The sequence below is a fragment of the Monodelphis domestica genome, chromosome 6 (assembly GCF_027887165.1).
Source record: "Monodelphis domestica isolate mMonDom1 chromosome 6, mMonDom1.pri, whole genome shotgun sequence".
Lineage (NCBI taxonomy): Eukaryota > Metazoa > Chordata > Mammalia > Didelphimorphia > Didelphidae > Monodelphis > Monodelphis domestica.
This window is the reverse complement of record NC_077232.1, coordinates 193,194,675-193,209,414: the sequence shown is the minus strand read 5'-3', so window position 1 is coordinate 193,209,414 and position 14,740 is coordinate 193,194,675. Positions and strand designations below refer to the sequence as shown.

At 34.0% G+C, this 14,740-nt stretch overlaps 1 protein-coding gene across 1 annotated transcript in view; it reads left to right on the top strand.

Moving 5' to 3' along the window:
- The window catches only part of PDGFC (platelet derived growth factor C), a 263,344-nt gene extending 257,563 nt beyond the window's left edge, over positions 1–5,781 (top strand). The window contains exon 6 of the mRNA XM_001375134.4: positions 4,184–5,781. Coding sequence (XP_001375171.1) covers positions 4,184–4,300 — 117 coding nt within the window. The 3' untranslated portion in view covers positions 4,301–5,781. The remainder of the gene's footprint in view (positions 1–4,183) is intronic.
- The last annotated feature ends 8,959 nt before the right edge of the window (positions 5,782–14,740 follow it).

The window sequence follows — 14,740 nt, the reverse complement described above, 5'->3', positions numbered from 1 at the left end:
TTTAAGATTGGTACTATTATTATCTCCATTTTACAGATAAGGAAAAGGAAGCAGGGAGAGGTTAAGTGACTTGCCTGAGGTCACATAGCTACTAAGTATGAGTCTGGATTTGAATTAAAGTCTTCCTGATTCCGTGTTCTATCCAATGTGTTACCTTGCCACTCACCTAGCTACAGTAATCAGGACCAACTTAGCCACAGGTTACAGACATATGCATCTAAATATATAGCCTTTGTATGTACATATATACATTTTTATTCATTTATATAAATATATATATAATTTATATACTTTATTTTATATTACGTACTATATATTATAGGTAATACTGTATATTATAATTTATAAATAAATATAAATATGTTTATATAAATTTTTGTATTTAGATATTTAGATTTTTTTGGTTTATATATTTATATAGATAAACTGGGAAATTATTGATTTTATTTCAAATATGAAAGCAGGAGCCATGCTTTATTTAATGTCCTCTGAGGAGTAGCAAAGGAACCAGCAAAAAACAATAAACAATTTTAGTATAGTGGTGCTGCTATAAACGTCTCTATGCTTGGTGGACCAACCATCTCCTTCCCCTGGCTTGCTGTGTATTCTAGGATCCTGACAAGTATCCCAAGTTGAATAGAGACCTAAACATATATAGTGTCTGATGGGAAACATAGACTTTAGAGGTAGCCCCTCATCCTGTGGAGGGATCTTTTAAACATCTCTGATAAATAGACCCTTGACTCTTCTTGGAGACTTGGAGAAACAGAAGTTGCTATCTTACCAGGCAATGCACTTCTCTGTTGAACTAATGTATTTGTTAAACTCTTGTTTTCCTTTGAATCCTAATCCATTTTCCTGGAAGAACATTTTGTTTTGAATAAATGTTGGGGTACAATGGAGAAAGTACCCAGAGTGAGTCAGTTGTAGATTTGTGACCTTAATACAAATCCATTAGCTGAGTCTCAGCTTCAGCATCCATAAAATGATGAAGATCTTACAGAACTATAAACTAGGCAGAGGCAGACAGGAATCAGCATCCCTATAATACTGAGTTGTTATTTGAGATTATGCATGAGAAGGTGCGTTCAAATCTGCTCAGTGGTATCATGAGAATATGCTGTGGTATAATCATTATTATTTCCAACATCCTCATTCCTTACTATTTTTATTTATAAGATAACATGTTTGTTTTCATCACAGGATTACTTTTCTTTCCTAACACTAGTCAAGTCTTCCATTTGGTTGAGAATTGAGTACAGCATTAACAGTATCTCTTATTGTTTTCTCTACTTTCATAGAGTAGAAAAGTTAAAAGTTTTTGTAATTCTTGCCTTTATCAGAATTAGACTTAGTTGATTTCTCACTAACAGCAGTCTGCCATCTTGCTCATAGCCCTTAATTATTTTTATTAGGAAATCTTTGACCATATTTTCTATTGAACCAGCCAGTAGTTAGAGCCTTCTGGTCCACTTTACTTTCATCTTTTCCAAAATGCTCTCCTTCATCCTTCCATTCCTGCCTTTGTGGAGACCTCCCTAACAGAGTTCTACTTAACCTCTACTTTCATAGAGCTCTCTAATTGTTTTTAAACAAGTTTAAATTTTCCAGTGACATATTTTGGTTATTAAGACCCTTTCACTAAGATTTAGTCTTTTTTTCCTTGAGAAATTTTTATTTAATTAGTTAATTTAGAGTATTTTTCCATGGTTACAGGATTCATGTTCTCTCCTTCCTTTCCCTCAACCCCCTCCTGTAGATGCAGTTCCACAGGGTTTTACATGTGTCATTGATCAAAACCTATTTCCATATTATTGATATTTGTACTAAAGTGATCATTTTTCACTCAGACTTAGTAATAGTCATGAGATTTCCTTTATTTAGGCATTAGGTCATACAATGGATAAAGTGTTGAATTCATAATCTAGAATTGAGTTCACCTGACCAAGTCACTTAAGCTCTGCCTGCCTCAGTTACCTCATCTGTACAAATGGACATAGTAATAGCATCATAACCTAGGGTTATTTTGAGGGTCAAATGAACTAACTAATGTAAAAGTACATTTTAAACTTTAAAGGGTTATATAAATTCTAGTTATTATTCATTTAAACAAGTTGATTAAACACTTACTCTAAGAGGTAAGTCTAAGAATACAAAATGTTGAAAAAAATATTACAGTTCCTACCCTCAAGGACCCTTTGTTCTGTCATTCAGTCATGTCAGACTCTTCATGACCCCATGGACCATAACATGGGGTTTTCTTGGCAAAGATCCTGCAATGGTTTTTTTTTCATAACCTTCTCCAGTAGATTAAAGTACTTAAGAAAGAATGTGATAGTACAGATGAAAGAATATTTAACATTTTCTAGGAAAACTTGAGTGTTTCAAAATGGTAACAAGAAGCAAAATATACCCGGGCACATTCTGACAACCTTTTTAGTTGGGGCACCTGAGAGAAGAGGTAGCCAAATCTGGAAAAGGTAGCAAATTATGAGCATTTCTCATAAGAGAGTGGGTACTTCATTTAATCTTCTGAAGCCTTAGTTTTCTCATCAGGTAACCATGATAAGGAGGTTCCACTAGGTGGGACTCTATGGTCCTCTCCACCTTTATATCTAGGATCCTTTATCTTCGTGATCCTTTGAGAATACAGAATTCATTGAAGGTTATAGAGTAAATCAGCCAGGAGTTTCTGGGAGGAATCCATCTGCTGTTTGTGGATGAGGCAGAGTTTTGGCCCTTGGGTTTGGGATGGAGAGATTTTATCCCTTCCCAGAGTGGTCCTCCCAGTTGTCTGAGTAACTTATTTTGTATAAAGGGTGTATTGGATGGCTTTAGCATCAAAAGATGAGATCAAGGAAGTTTTACACTTACTGGAATTCTTTGGTGAAATCAAGATTAGATAATAGATTTTGTTTCTGCCTATTTTTCCCATGTCCTTCCCACCATAGAAATCTTCCTTCATAATTTAACTGAAACGTAATGCTTTAACCTCTAATAGTCATTTTAAAAGTGATTCCATTTTGTGATCAAAATAAAAGTCACTCAATAAATGCTAGATTTTAAGTAGGGTTGGTTTCACTCTGTTTACACAAATTATTAGTATCTGGGGATACTTTTAACTCAGAACTTAGATTTAACTTTAAGAGCCAATATAAGAAACTCTGGCATACAAAAATAAATTCCCATTGAAATCAGGACTTGTTTAGCTTTATGAGCATTTCCACTTCTGGCTCTGATTGGAAACTGGAAGTGAGAAATAATGCCTGTTTGTTTCAAAACCTCAAACTGGAGCTGGCTCTGCTCCAGGCCCTAAAATGGACAAAAGCTCTTCACGAGGCACTCTTTCACTTAATTTGTCCCTCAGATTTAGCCCTCAAAAGCAAAATGTCACAAGAGGAAGCATGTGCTATCCTACGATGGTGCAAGTTTCCAAAAACAGTAGCTTCTGGAAGCTGCTGTGTATAGTTCACAGATCTGGACACTTGGGAACGGTGAAGCAATCTTGCTTTTTCATATTTATTGAATTGTCCCAGTGTGTGAGACTCTGCCCAGAACATGAAAAATGTGTGCTTCCTGCTAACTCAATTTATATCCTAGAATGTTTAAAATGAATGGATTGGAAGCACTAGATATTTTTATTATTACTTCTCCTAAAATAACCAGCCCATTTTTTAAATGATCCTTGCTATTAGGAAGGTAAAAGTGAAGAAATTAAGCCTCAAACTCTTTTTATTCCAGAATTAGTTACAATAATTCTATTCTCCTCCAACACACACACACACAAACACACACACACACACACTTACACATCAACTTTTTAATGCACATTATTTTATCATTGTTGGAAATCTTTTGTTCCAGTTTCCTAAAGAGTACTACTTTCTAAATTTCCTTAAATCAGTTAATACGTCTACTTTTTCAAAATCATCTACAACTGCAAAGAAGCTAGTTTTTGCTGAAATTGATATCTGTGCTGTATAGCTCAATGAACTAATAGATAATTTTAAAAACCAAAAAAGAATAACAATGAATAGCACAGTACTTGGTACCTAGCAGATACTTAATAAGTGATTATCAGTTGATTGATGCTGATGAATAAATGAATCTTAAACTTAATTTCACCTATGATGTTTAATGATTTATCTTAAAATTTAACTTAAATTGAATTTTCTTCTTTTAGGTACTTCAGTTGAAGCCAAGGATTGGTATAAAGGGACTACATAAATCACTGACAGATGTTCTCCTGGAACACCATGAAGAGTGTGACTGTGTATGCAAAGGGAACACGGAAGGATAAATTTAATGAAATGTGCTGCCTTTTTTTCCCCAAAGCACATTCAATCAATGGCTGATTCTGTTATGGGACTTGTGCATTCTCTCCATCTGTAATCTCAGTTGTTTGCTTTGGGAACCTTCCATCTTCAGGACTTACAATGTGTTTTAAAGAAGAGGCACCATATGGCGACTATGAGTTGTGCAACAGCTCTGTTTTGAGAAGACCCAATCAAAGGACAGGAAAATGCCACCAATTATTGGGAAATTGAAACACTGTAGGTAACTAGCTAGTTACATAGATACTACGTATCTGCTGTGCTATCTCCATCTTCTATTAAAGTTGTCTTGGCATTACATGGGTTAAAATTAGTAGAGGATACCTATATGCATGTATGAAGACCTGACCCAGCTGGCTGCCTTAAATCTAGAACTCTACCTGCCTGGTCTAATGGTCACAACATCTGGAATTTTCTTTTTTCTGTCGTCAGCTCTCTAAATGCAAATGTTCTATGTTCTAGAACCTTGGTCCTTAAATGAACTTTCCTTTTATGGATTAAACTTAATTTGTTTCATACCAGTAGAAAAGACTGGATTTATCCCTACTGATTTTTAAACTTCCTACCATTTGGAAGAACAGATTGGACAGCACATGATTTGGAAGAGAGAAACTTTAAGAAGAACAGTGGCCTTATCCTTACTATGACCTTTGAGTTGGTTTATTTGTTTTATTGTGTACATTTTTATACCCTTTTTGACAGTATAACTATTTGCTTTTCTAATCTTGTTAAATATATCTATTTTTACCAAAGGTATTTAATATTCTTTTTTATTACAACTAGATCAACTATTTTTTAGCTTGGTAAGATTTTAAGCCAGAGATGATATAGCCAGAGGAACAAAGATATGGTCATTCTGACAAAACAATGTGCTGTAATGTCACCTCTTGGACATGCCTGAATTTTCAAGTACAGAGTGGGGTTTTGATAGTGAATGAAGCCTGAGATTTTCCAGTTCCCTGATAGTAGAAGTGTTAGGAAAAAGGAAAACAAGAATGCCTAATTGGGGGTAGTTGTTCAAATCTATTTCATTGTTACTCCTTTCTTCTATAAAATGGGCTTTTTGGTCCCTTCTCCTTCAATTACCCCCAGCCCCCAAGAACCAGAGAATCTAAAGTTCGATGAAGAAATTAATCCAATAACTTCCTTACAAAGTATGCTAGGTACAAATCTTATTTCACAGAATTGGCAGCTTGGGAACAATGGTCATCAGAAAATTTCAAACTCTGTTCCATATACTTTAAAAAGATCCATGGATGTTTTCTTTTGTACAGTACATTCTTTAAACAATTCACTTACAGCTCCCTTTGGCAATTGAAAAGAAAATAGTAAAGTATTTTGCTTGTAAAATGCTTAACATTGTACCTAGTTTATTTTGTGACTTTTTGGATTTGCAGAATGTATTGAATCACCAAATAAAGGAATACGGATGATTTGGGGAGAAATATTTGTGTGTGTGTGCAAGCTATATTTCCTGAAAATAAAAAAAAAGAAAAAGAAAAAGAAAAAGAAAGAAAAGAAAACCAGCATCAAATTGCTTTGAAAAAAATACCAACGTTTTTTTTTTTTTGGTAGGGGAAAATACAGTTCATATAAGTTATCCAATAGATAGAGTTCCCTGATTTTGATTTTGTTGTTTCTTATATATACTGATTCTGAAAAGTCACTTTCACAAATGGGTTTTCTGTCTATAAACATACTGATGAGAATTGTGAACAGATTTTTAACAAGTTGAAAGTAACTGATGGTTTGTAGAAATATTTAAAGTGATATTTGTTGTGAAACTATGTTGGTAGCTAGAAAAAATGTTACCTTTAACTCTTCATTTAATCTTCCAGATAGCAAATATGATTAGGACAAATTGGAGAGACTAAGTTACGATTTTAGACCTTATATTCAATCCACATTGAAACACTGGTTCTGAAATACAGTTCTACGAGATTGTAGATTATATGTGGTATAAGTACCAAGAAAAATTGTGAAATAGGTGAAGTTTTCTTCAGGACATGTTATCACCTATCTTTGCATACTTGATGCTCTTGACTGTCCTGGCCTCATCCTGATACACACTTCATTTGTGAACTCCTGGAAAGCAAAAACTAGGTTATCTTTTTTTTTTCTTTTTTCTTTTATTCCTGGTGCCTAGGACAGTGCTAGGCAAACAGTAGGAGCTTAATAAATGATTGTTCACACACTGATTCATCTTGGAAAAAAATACCCAAACAATACCTATGAAGGCAATGTAAACATTATTCTTTTAGATCCATACTCAATGCATAACTTACTATATTCCTTTGTACTCTTCATATACTCTATATAATACACATTATTAGTTTATGTGATAAATGTTATTAGTTTTCAGGTTATTATTTTTTATAATAATATATATGAGGAGCAACTGGTATATCCCCTGGATAAAGCCTGGCACTTTAGATTCAGGAATATAGGAGTTTGAATCTTACTTCAGACATTAATTTGCTTTGTGACCCTGGGCATATAACTTTACCTCTCTCTGACTCAGAGTCCTCATCTGAAAAATGAACATAATAATAGAACTTGCCTTACTGGACTGTTGTGAGGATACCTCCTGAGCATATAAATTTAGAAGTAAAATTATGGAATCACAAGGTACAAGAATAATTGTATTTTCTTTTTTTTTTTGTAACTCAATATTGTTTATGTAAATGTTAGAATCATTTCACATCTGTGCTAGTAACTTATAGAACACCTGCTTTCCCATCATTACCAACACAGATTTAATCATCTATTAGCCTATTTGCCAGTTTCATTCATACATGGTAATAGGTCAGTGTTTTAAAATTTTTGTATTTCTCTGATTATTTTGTGATTTTGAGTGCTTTTAAAAAGAAGGCACTGATAATTTATATTTATTTCAAAAACTACTTGTTTATATAATTTTACTTTTAAAGAATGGCATTCTTTAAATTTATATGAATGTCATAGCTTTAGGATGTCAGAATTTTATAAGCCATATTTAATGCAAATACTCCCCCAAATTAACCTCTTTCCTTTTTATTCAACATGCATTGTTTATGTTTTTGTAAACATTGTTATTTCATGTCATCAGATCATCTTTTTTAAAATATATTTCTCCTATCTCAGAACAGGTTACAATCATTTCCTTTCAAATAGAAAGGACATAACCTCCCATTCCTCTCTAAAATTTTAAAATATAATATGGCATTTTTATATTTAGGTTATTGTCCAGATAATTATAGTTTATGGCATTAGACATAAGACCATAGGCCTAGGCACTACATAACCAATATTAAGGAAGATTACTTGGATTTTCCAAATTCATTCAAATCCTAGAAAAATCATGTACCACATTTAGAGTGATTGCAGCTATATAGCCAGGCATGCAGTCAAGAAGCATTTCTTGAGTATTCACTCTGTGCCCAACACTGTGCTAACCACAGGAGTTTATATTTGATCCTGGTGATAATGAAGAGACATTTCAGTACATTCAGCACGGGGATGATGTGGTTAGACCTGCCCTTTCAGAAAAACTGTGATGGCTGAGTGGAGATTACACTGAATGGAGAGATACTTGAGGCAAGGCTGCCAGTTAAAGGATATTGCAGAAGCTCAGACCGTGATGAGGGACCTCCAATAGGATGGTGGCTATATGTGAGTGGAGAAGTGGAAATACATAAACAAATAAACAAATAAATAAATAAGTATGAGAGATGTTCTGAAGGGAGAAACAACATTTGGCAAAAGATTAGATAAATGGAATGAGTGAGAGTATGGAATCCACTGTCTCTGAGTCCAAAGGCACTGAAGTTTAGATAACTGGGTGACTAGTCTAGGTGACTGGGAGGATGGTCATATCTTCAGTTGTGATGGGGGATTTTAGAAGAGAAGTGAATTTGGAGGAAAAGAATGGATTTTGCTTTGGGCATGTTGAATTTAAGATATCTGCTCTCTGTTTTGAAATGTACAAAAGGCAGTTGGTACTGCATAACTTGTCACATCTCAGAAGTGAGATAGATGGGGGTTCAATATATGGACTTGAAAACTATCTCCACATAGAAAATTGAACCTATGTTTTTAAAGAGATCAGTAAGAGAAATAGTATAGGGAAGGTCAAGAATAGAAACTTAAGGACATCCACAGTCAGTCAATCTAATAGATTGGCAGCAAAGAGCTCTTTATTGCCTTTGCAGAGGGAAATTTCAGTTGAGTGATAGAAAGAATAATTGAATCAGAACACAAAAATACTGAAGTGAAGTCTGGCTTGTAAGAGAAGCAAAAAGCAACATCAAAATACTACATGAATTCTTTGTATATCAATGTTATAAATTGAATGAAGCTAGCTACAAAGGCTATACAGAGATACATTTAAGAATCATAGATTTCCCAGAAGAAACTGATGGAAAAATAAAATTCTGAACATTACAATGTAAGAAATAAGGGAACTGCCTAGAACCTCTATATAGAAAGAAAAAAGCCTTAATAAAGAAACTAGATAAATCTCCTCTTAGGAAAAAAATACACTTCCAACTCCAAAATGTATAATAGTAGCAAATTTAACAATCCAGTGACAAAATTAAATTTTGTAAGCAGTCAGTAAAAAGACCTTTACTGTAGTTATAAAAGAATATAAACTAATTTTAGCATATATTTGAGGCATTCCTGCACCTTCAAAAACAAATTGTAAATAGGATATATGATTCATATCTCAAAAAGAAGTTGAAGAAAGGTAAATATGTACAATCCATATGTTCATATTTGATAGCTGTTTTGAAAAAAATGGAGAAACGAAGTGCGAGAGATGAAAGTTTGGAGACAGACAAGGAAAGAGAAGAGAGAAAAGGAAAGAGATGGAAGGAAGATAGATGAGGTAGTGATAAAGGGGGAGGGGAAGACAAGAGATTAAGGAAAATGAGAGAGACAGACACACATAGGGGAAAACAAATGAGATTGACTTTTGGAAGAGAAGAAGCTTTTTAAATCTATGGCAAAAAAGTATAGGTTGTCATTCTGTATCAGTAGAGGTGGTTTCCCAATAGGAATTCTGTACAATCAAGAAATCACAGAACCAAGCAATAATCTTAGATGTCAGACTAGTCCCTCTTTCTACCCAGTTTTCCCCTTGTTTTTTGATGTATGAGTTCCTCCTTCAATAATTTGTGTCCCTGGGTTCATTAAGCCCTGGGCTATTGAACAAGATGCACTTTCATTCTAAAACTGCTTTTCCAATTTGTCTCACTAATTTATCTTTCTGTTTTATTTTATTCAGTTACAAATAGATATAATTATCAGGTTGTGATACAGAACAAATGAAGGATTGCATAGGAAAAACAGTGTAAAAGATATGATAAGAAAAATATATAAATAGTGAAAAATAATTTAGAAATGACAAAGAATAACTGATCTCAAAGTTGGTTTAAGTTTCAAATGAGATATAAAATGGTTTGCCACTCTTGATGTGCTATGAAATGTAAGTGCTATTGACATCCATACAATGTCGAAAGAATGAAAGAAAAAAAAATGTTGGATTGACCTGCTGTAGTTTACTTATAGAAAGACATGGGAAAGGATTACATAGGATGACGGGCATGACTGGGTTATGATCAGCATTAATGGAAGGTGTAGCCACCTCAACAAGATTATAAATGCCCTGGAGTAATATATAGAATCTATCTCTATCTATCTATCTATAGAAAATATATACAAAAGAGTAATATATAAAGAAATGTATTATTTATTTTGTGACTTGCCATCATGTTGGATTTTTACCACAGCTTTTTTTAAGTGAACAGTTTCTAGTCACAATGCCCATATCAATTACTTATGAAGTTAATTGATCTTATCCAAAAGTAATACTTTTAAGTTTGTGTTTCATCTTTTTAGATTTAGCATGATATTTTAGCTGATCAGTGTCCTTTTTGGATCTTGACTGCATCATTCACCATGTTGACCAATCTTTCTAATATTGTAGAAATTATTTATTTACTAATCATGTTAATTATGCTTAATTGATATCATTGACAAGAACAATAGCAAAAGGATATACTTCTATCGGAATGGCTGTCCCAATGTTTTTATTTTAGTTTCTCCCTTTTCAAAACACCAATAAATGAGACAAATAAAGTAACCAAAAGTTCAGCAAAAAAGAAAAGGGAAATGAAACCATCTTCATAGGGGAAAATCACACAGAAAGATGGAGCAAAACTATGGTAATGACTAAGCAAAATAAAAATCATAAGATATTAAAACCAATAAATATTCACAGATAAAATGAAGGAATGAGAAATCTCCAGAAGAAACAAATAATACTAATATAACAACCAAACATCTAACAGAGAGCATAAAATAACCTCTAAAACTCTCAGTGGTTTTAGAAGATCAAAAATAATTAAAGGGAAAAAATGGTGGGCATTAGAAGTTCCTTTCGAAGAATACAAAAAGACAAGTGAATCAATTGCTCACAACAGATGGAGAAAATTATTAATACATCATGGGACTCTTTGAAAGAAACAATTAGAGATGGAACACAGAAATGCTAAGACAGGAATAAAAATAGAGGAAATGAAAAGATGCAAAACTCATTGGTTTCATGTTACAAAAAAGGACATAAACTTTTCAATGTTATAAGTCTGTAATCAGATGAACATCAATGAGTAAAAAAAGGGAAAAAAAGGAATGTTATGAAGGGGTAAGACAGAAATATCCTAGAGTAATGAAGGGAATTAGCAGAAAGAAAATATGACTGATTGTTGTGGAGAAAGGATTTCCATTGAATAAAAGGAAATAAGGAAGGGAGAAGGCACCTCCTAAATGACCTCCTCTGAGCTGAGCAAATGTGTGTGTTGTGTGTGTGTGTGGGTGAGAGAGAGAGACAGAGAGAGAGAGACAGACAGACAGAGAGAGAGAGACAGACAGAGAGAGACAGACAGAGAGAGAGGCAGACAGAGAGAGACAGAGAGAGAGAGAGACAGAGAGAGAAACAGAGAGACAGAGAGAGAAACAGAGAGAGAGAGAGAGAGAGAGAGAGAGAGAGAGAGAGAGAGAGAGAGAGAGAGAGAGAGCTAAGGCCAACTAGGGAAGTTTACCATGTGCCATCTGGGGTGGTCTTCATAAGCCATATATATACAAGGTTGATATATGAAAAATGCAACCTCAATACATTCAATCACTGCTACATACACTCTGTGTCAGTAACTATTCTAGGTGCTAGAGATACAAAGACAAAATTTATTCTTCTGGCTTCAAGAAGTTTACCTTCTATTTAGGCAAAATAACATGTGTACAGATAAGTAAATATAAAACATAATGCAAACTGTAGACCCAGACTATCCCCTCCTCCCAAACTCTGGGTTCACACAGCTAAATTCAATCTCGGGGGCTAACCCAATAGAGTGTTCTTTACTCTTTGTTTCCACCTAGTTCCTTTCTGAAAAACATCCCAATATACTTGTGTTTGGATTCCATAACTGGGATTTAAGTTTCCTATCTCTCATATACCAATTCAAAATTATATATTTCTATCAAAAAGAGGATGATCTTTTTTACACCAGAGAAAATTCAGATGAAAAAGATTCACATAAACTCATGAACATATACCTAAAATACACAAAAACACTCAAAATTGTTTATGTGTCTTTCAAAAATAATTGGAATATGTTGTTGCCATCACAACAACCCCTTGATATTCTAGTGAAATTCTCTAATTCTGTCTGTCTCTGTCTCTCTGTTTCTCTTTGTGTTTCTGTCTCTCGCTATCTCTGTGGCTCTGGCTCTTCTGTGGCTCTCTTTCTCTTTAATCTCCCTCAGGAAGATGAAGGTACTTGTGAGTGAGTGAACAAGCAGTCCTTATTCTTACTGGAACTCTTTAATATTTGTGGGTTCCAGGTCCTGAACTCTCGCCTACCTCCACATTGTGGCTTTAGTACCTCAATGGCAGGTTTCAGACTTGCTGCTTAAACTTCTGGGAGGAAAAAAAATGGAAATGATCACAGTGTTTAGAAACCACATGAAGTGGTATTGGCACCCAAACAAGTGTTGCCCAGAAGCCACAGAACCATGAAAATGAGACATTCAGAGGAAACCAAAGCATCTGACTGATTTTTTTGAGTGATACTTTATAATAAGCTGACTTCTCTTAAAATTATTGAAAGCTAGAATTGCTAAAATTACTATGGCTGATAAGCTAGAAAGCTCAGGGAATTCCTTTCCTTTCAATCCCCTTTGAACTTGAATGGGGAAGAGTGAATGCAATCCATATTTATACCCCCTTTATGACCCAGCAGTATCACCCCCAAGGTTCCCAACCTAAGAGTCTTTCTCAAATTTTTATCTACATTCAACCCATATTTATTCAATGACTTTCTAAGGCTTTTTGGTTCCATCTCCTCACCATATCATTTTCGATGTCAATGCTGCTCTCTATTCCCACTACAATTACCTTAATTCAAGTCCTCACTACCAATTGCCTGGACTATTATACTAGATTTCTAACTGGTTTCACTTCATCCAGACTTTACTCTTTCCAATCTATCCTCCACAAAGATGCCAACTTCATTTTATTTAAGGCATTTCACAGGTTAAAATGCACCTTTGTTTAGAATATAAAGGTTTCAGGCTACCTTTCCAAGATTATTATACAATACTGCCCCTCATACATGCTACATTTGAACCAGTTAAACTGGTTGCTCTTGTTTTTATATATAGCATTCTATGTCTGATTCCTATTCTATCTGCTACTGGAAAAATAACTTCCTTCAAGTGTTAGTTCAAATGCTACCTTCTTCCAGTGGTCTTTCCTGATTCACTCAGTGATATGTGCCGCCCACTAGCACTATGTTCTGTTGTTGTTGGTATGTATGTCATATCATGCATGAATATTTCTCCCCTTAGTAGACAGTGAGCTGGGTATTCCTCAAATTTGCATTTTAAATTGACTGTTCTTATAGCCAGTAGAGAAACTCAAATCTCTTAGGAAAGTTTACACATGCACCAGAAACTGATGCCTGTATTAATGATAAAAAAGCAATAACACCTGGTTAATAATACAGATATTGCATTTAGCTAAATAAAATACCTTGCTGGAAAATTAATATAATGTCATAATATCTTCCTGTTGGCATAAGGAAAGTAGCACTCAAGTAACTCAATGCAAGATCTATATAGGAGGCCATGTTACATTTTTTTTGACATAAAACGAATTAGTACAAAATATTTGAAGCACATTACATTGTTTTTATTGTCATGCAAAACATACTTCCATATTGGTCATTGTTGTAAGAGCAAGTTCATACTTAACCAAAATCCCAAAATTAAGCCATAAATACACTGATGTGAAAAAAACAACTCGAACTGTTCTTTCCTTGAGGTGGATAGCACCCCGTCAGGATTGTCCCAGATCATTGCATTGAAAAGAGTAGTCACATTTTCACAGATAATCATCATCCAATATTACTGTCACTTTTTACAATGTTCTCCCACTTCTGCTTATTTTTCTCTGCATGAGTTTCTGTAGATCTTTCCATTTTTTTCTGAAATCATCTTGCTTATCATTTCTTATAGCATAATAGCATTCCATCGCCAACATGTACCACAATTTGTTCAGCCATTCCCCAATTAATGGACATCACCTAAATTTCTGATTATTTGCCACCACAAAAAGAGCATCTACAAATATTTTTGTATAATTAGGTCCTTTCCCCTTTTTTTTATTATCTCTTTGGGATGCAACCCTAGTAGTGGTATTACTGAATCAAAGAGTATGCAGTTTCATAGCCCCTTTTGATATAGTTCCAAATTGCTCTCGAGAACTGTTGGATCAGTTCACAACTCCATCAATAATGCATTGGTGTCCTAATTTTGCCACATCCCCTCCAACATTTACCACTTTCCTTTACTGCCATATTGACCAATCTGATAGGTGTGATAGGTGTGATCAGCTTTGTTCTAATTTGCATCTCTCAAATCAAAAGTGATTTAGCACATTTTTTTACTATAATGACTAATGGTTTTGATTTCTTCACCTGAAAATTTTTTATTCATATCCTTTGACCATTTCTCAATTGAAGAATGGAATGTATTCTTATAAATTTGACTTCGTTCACCATAAATTTGAAAAATTAGACCTTTATCAGAGACTTTTGTTATAAAATGTTTCCCAGTTTGTTGTTTCCTTCTAATCTCGGTTAGATTAGTTTTGTTATTACAAAAGCTTCATAATTGAATAATATCAAAATTATTTGTTTTACATATTATAATACTCTCTACTTCTTGTTTGGTCATAAATTCTTCCCTTTTCCAAAGATCTGCCTGGTAAAGTTATCTTTGTTCCCCTAATTTAGTTTTGATGTCACTCTTTATATCTAAATCATATATCCATTTTGAACTTATCTTGTTATAAGGTGTGAGATATT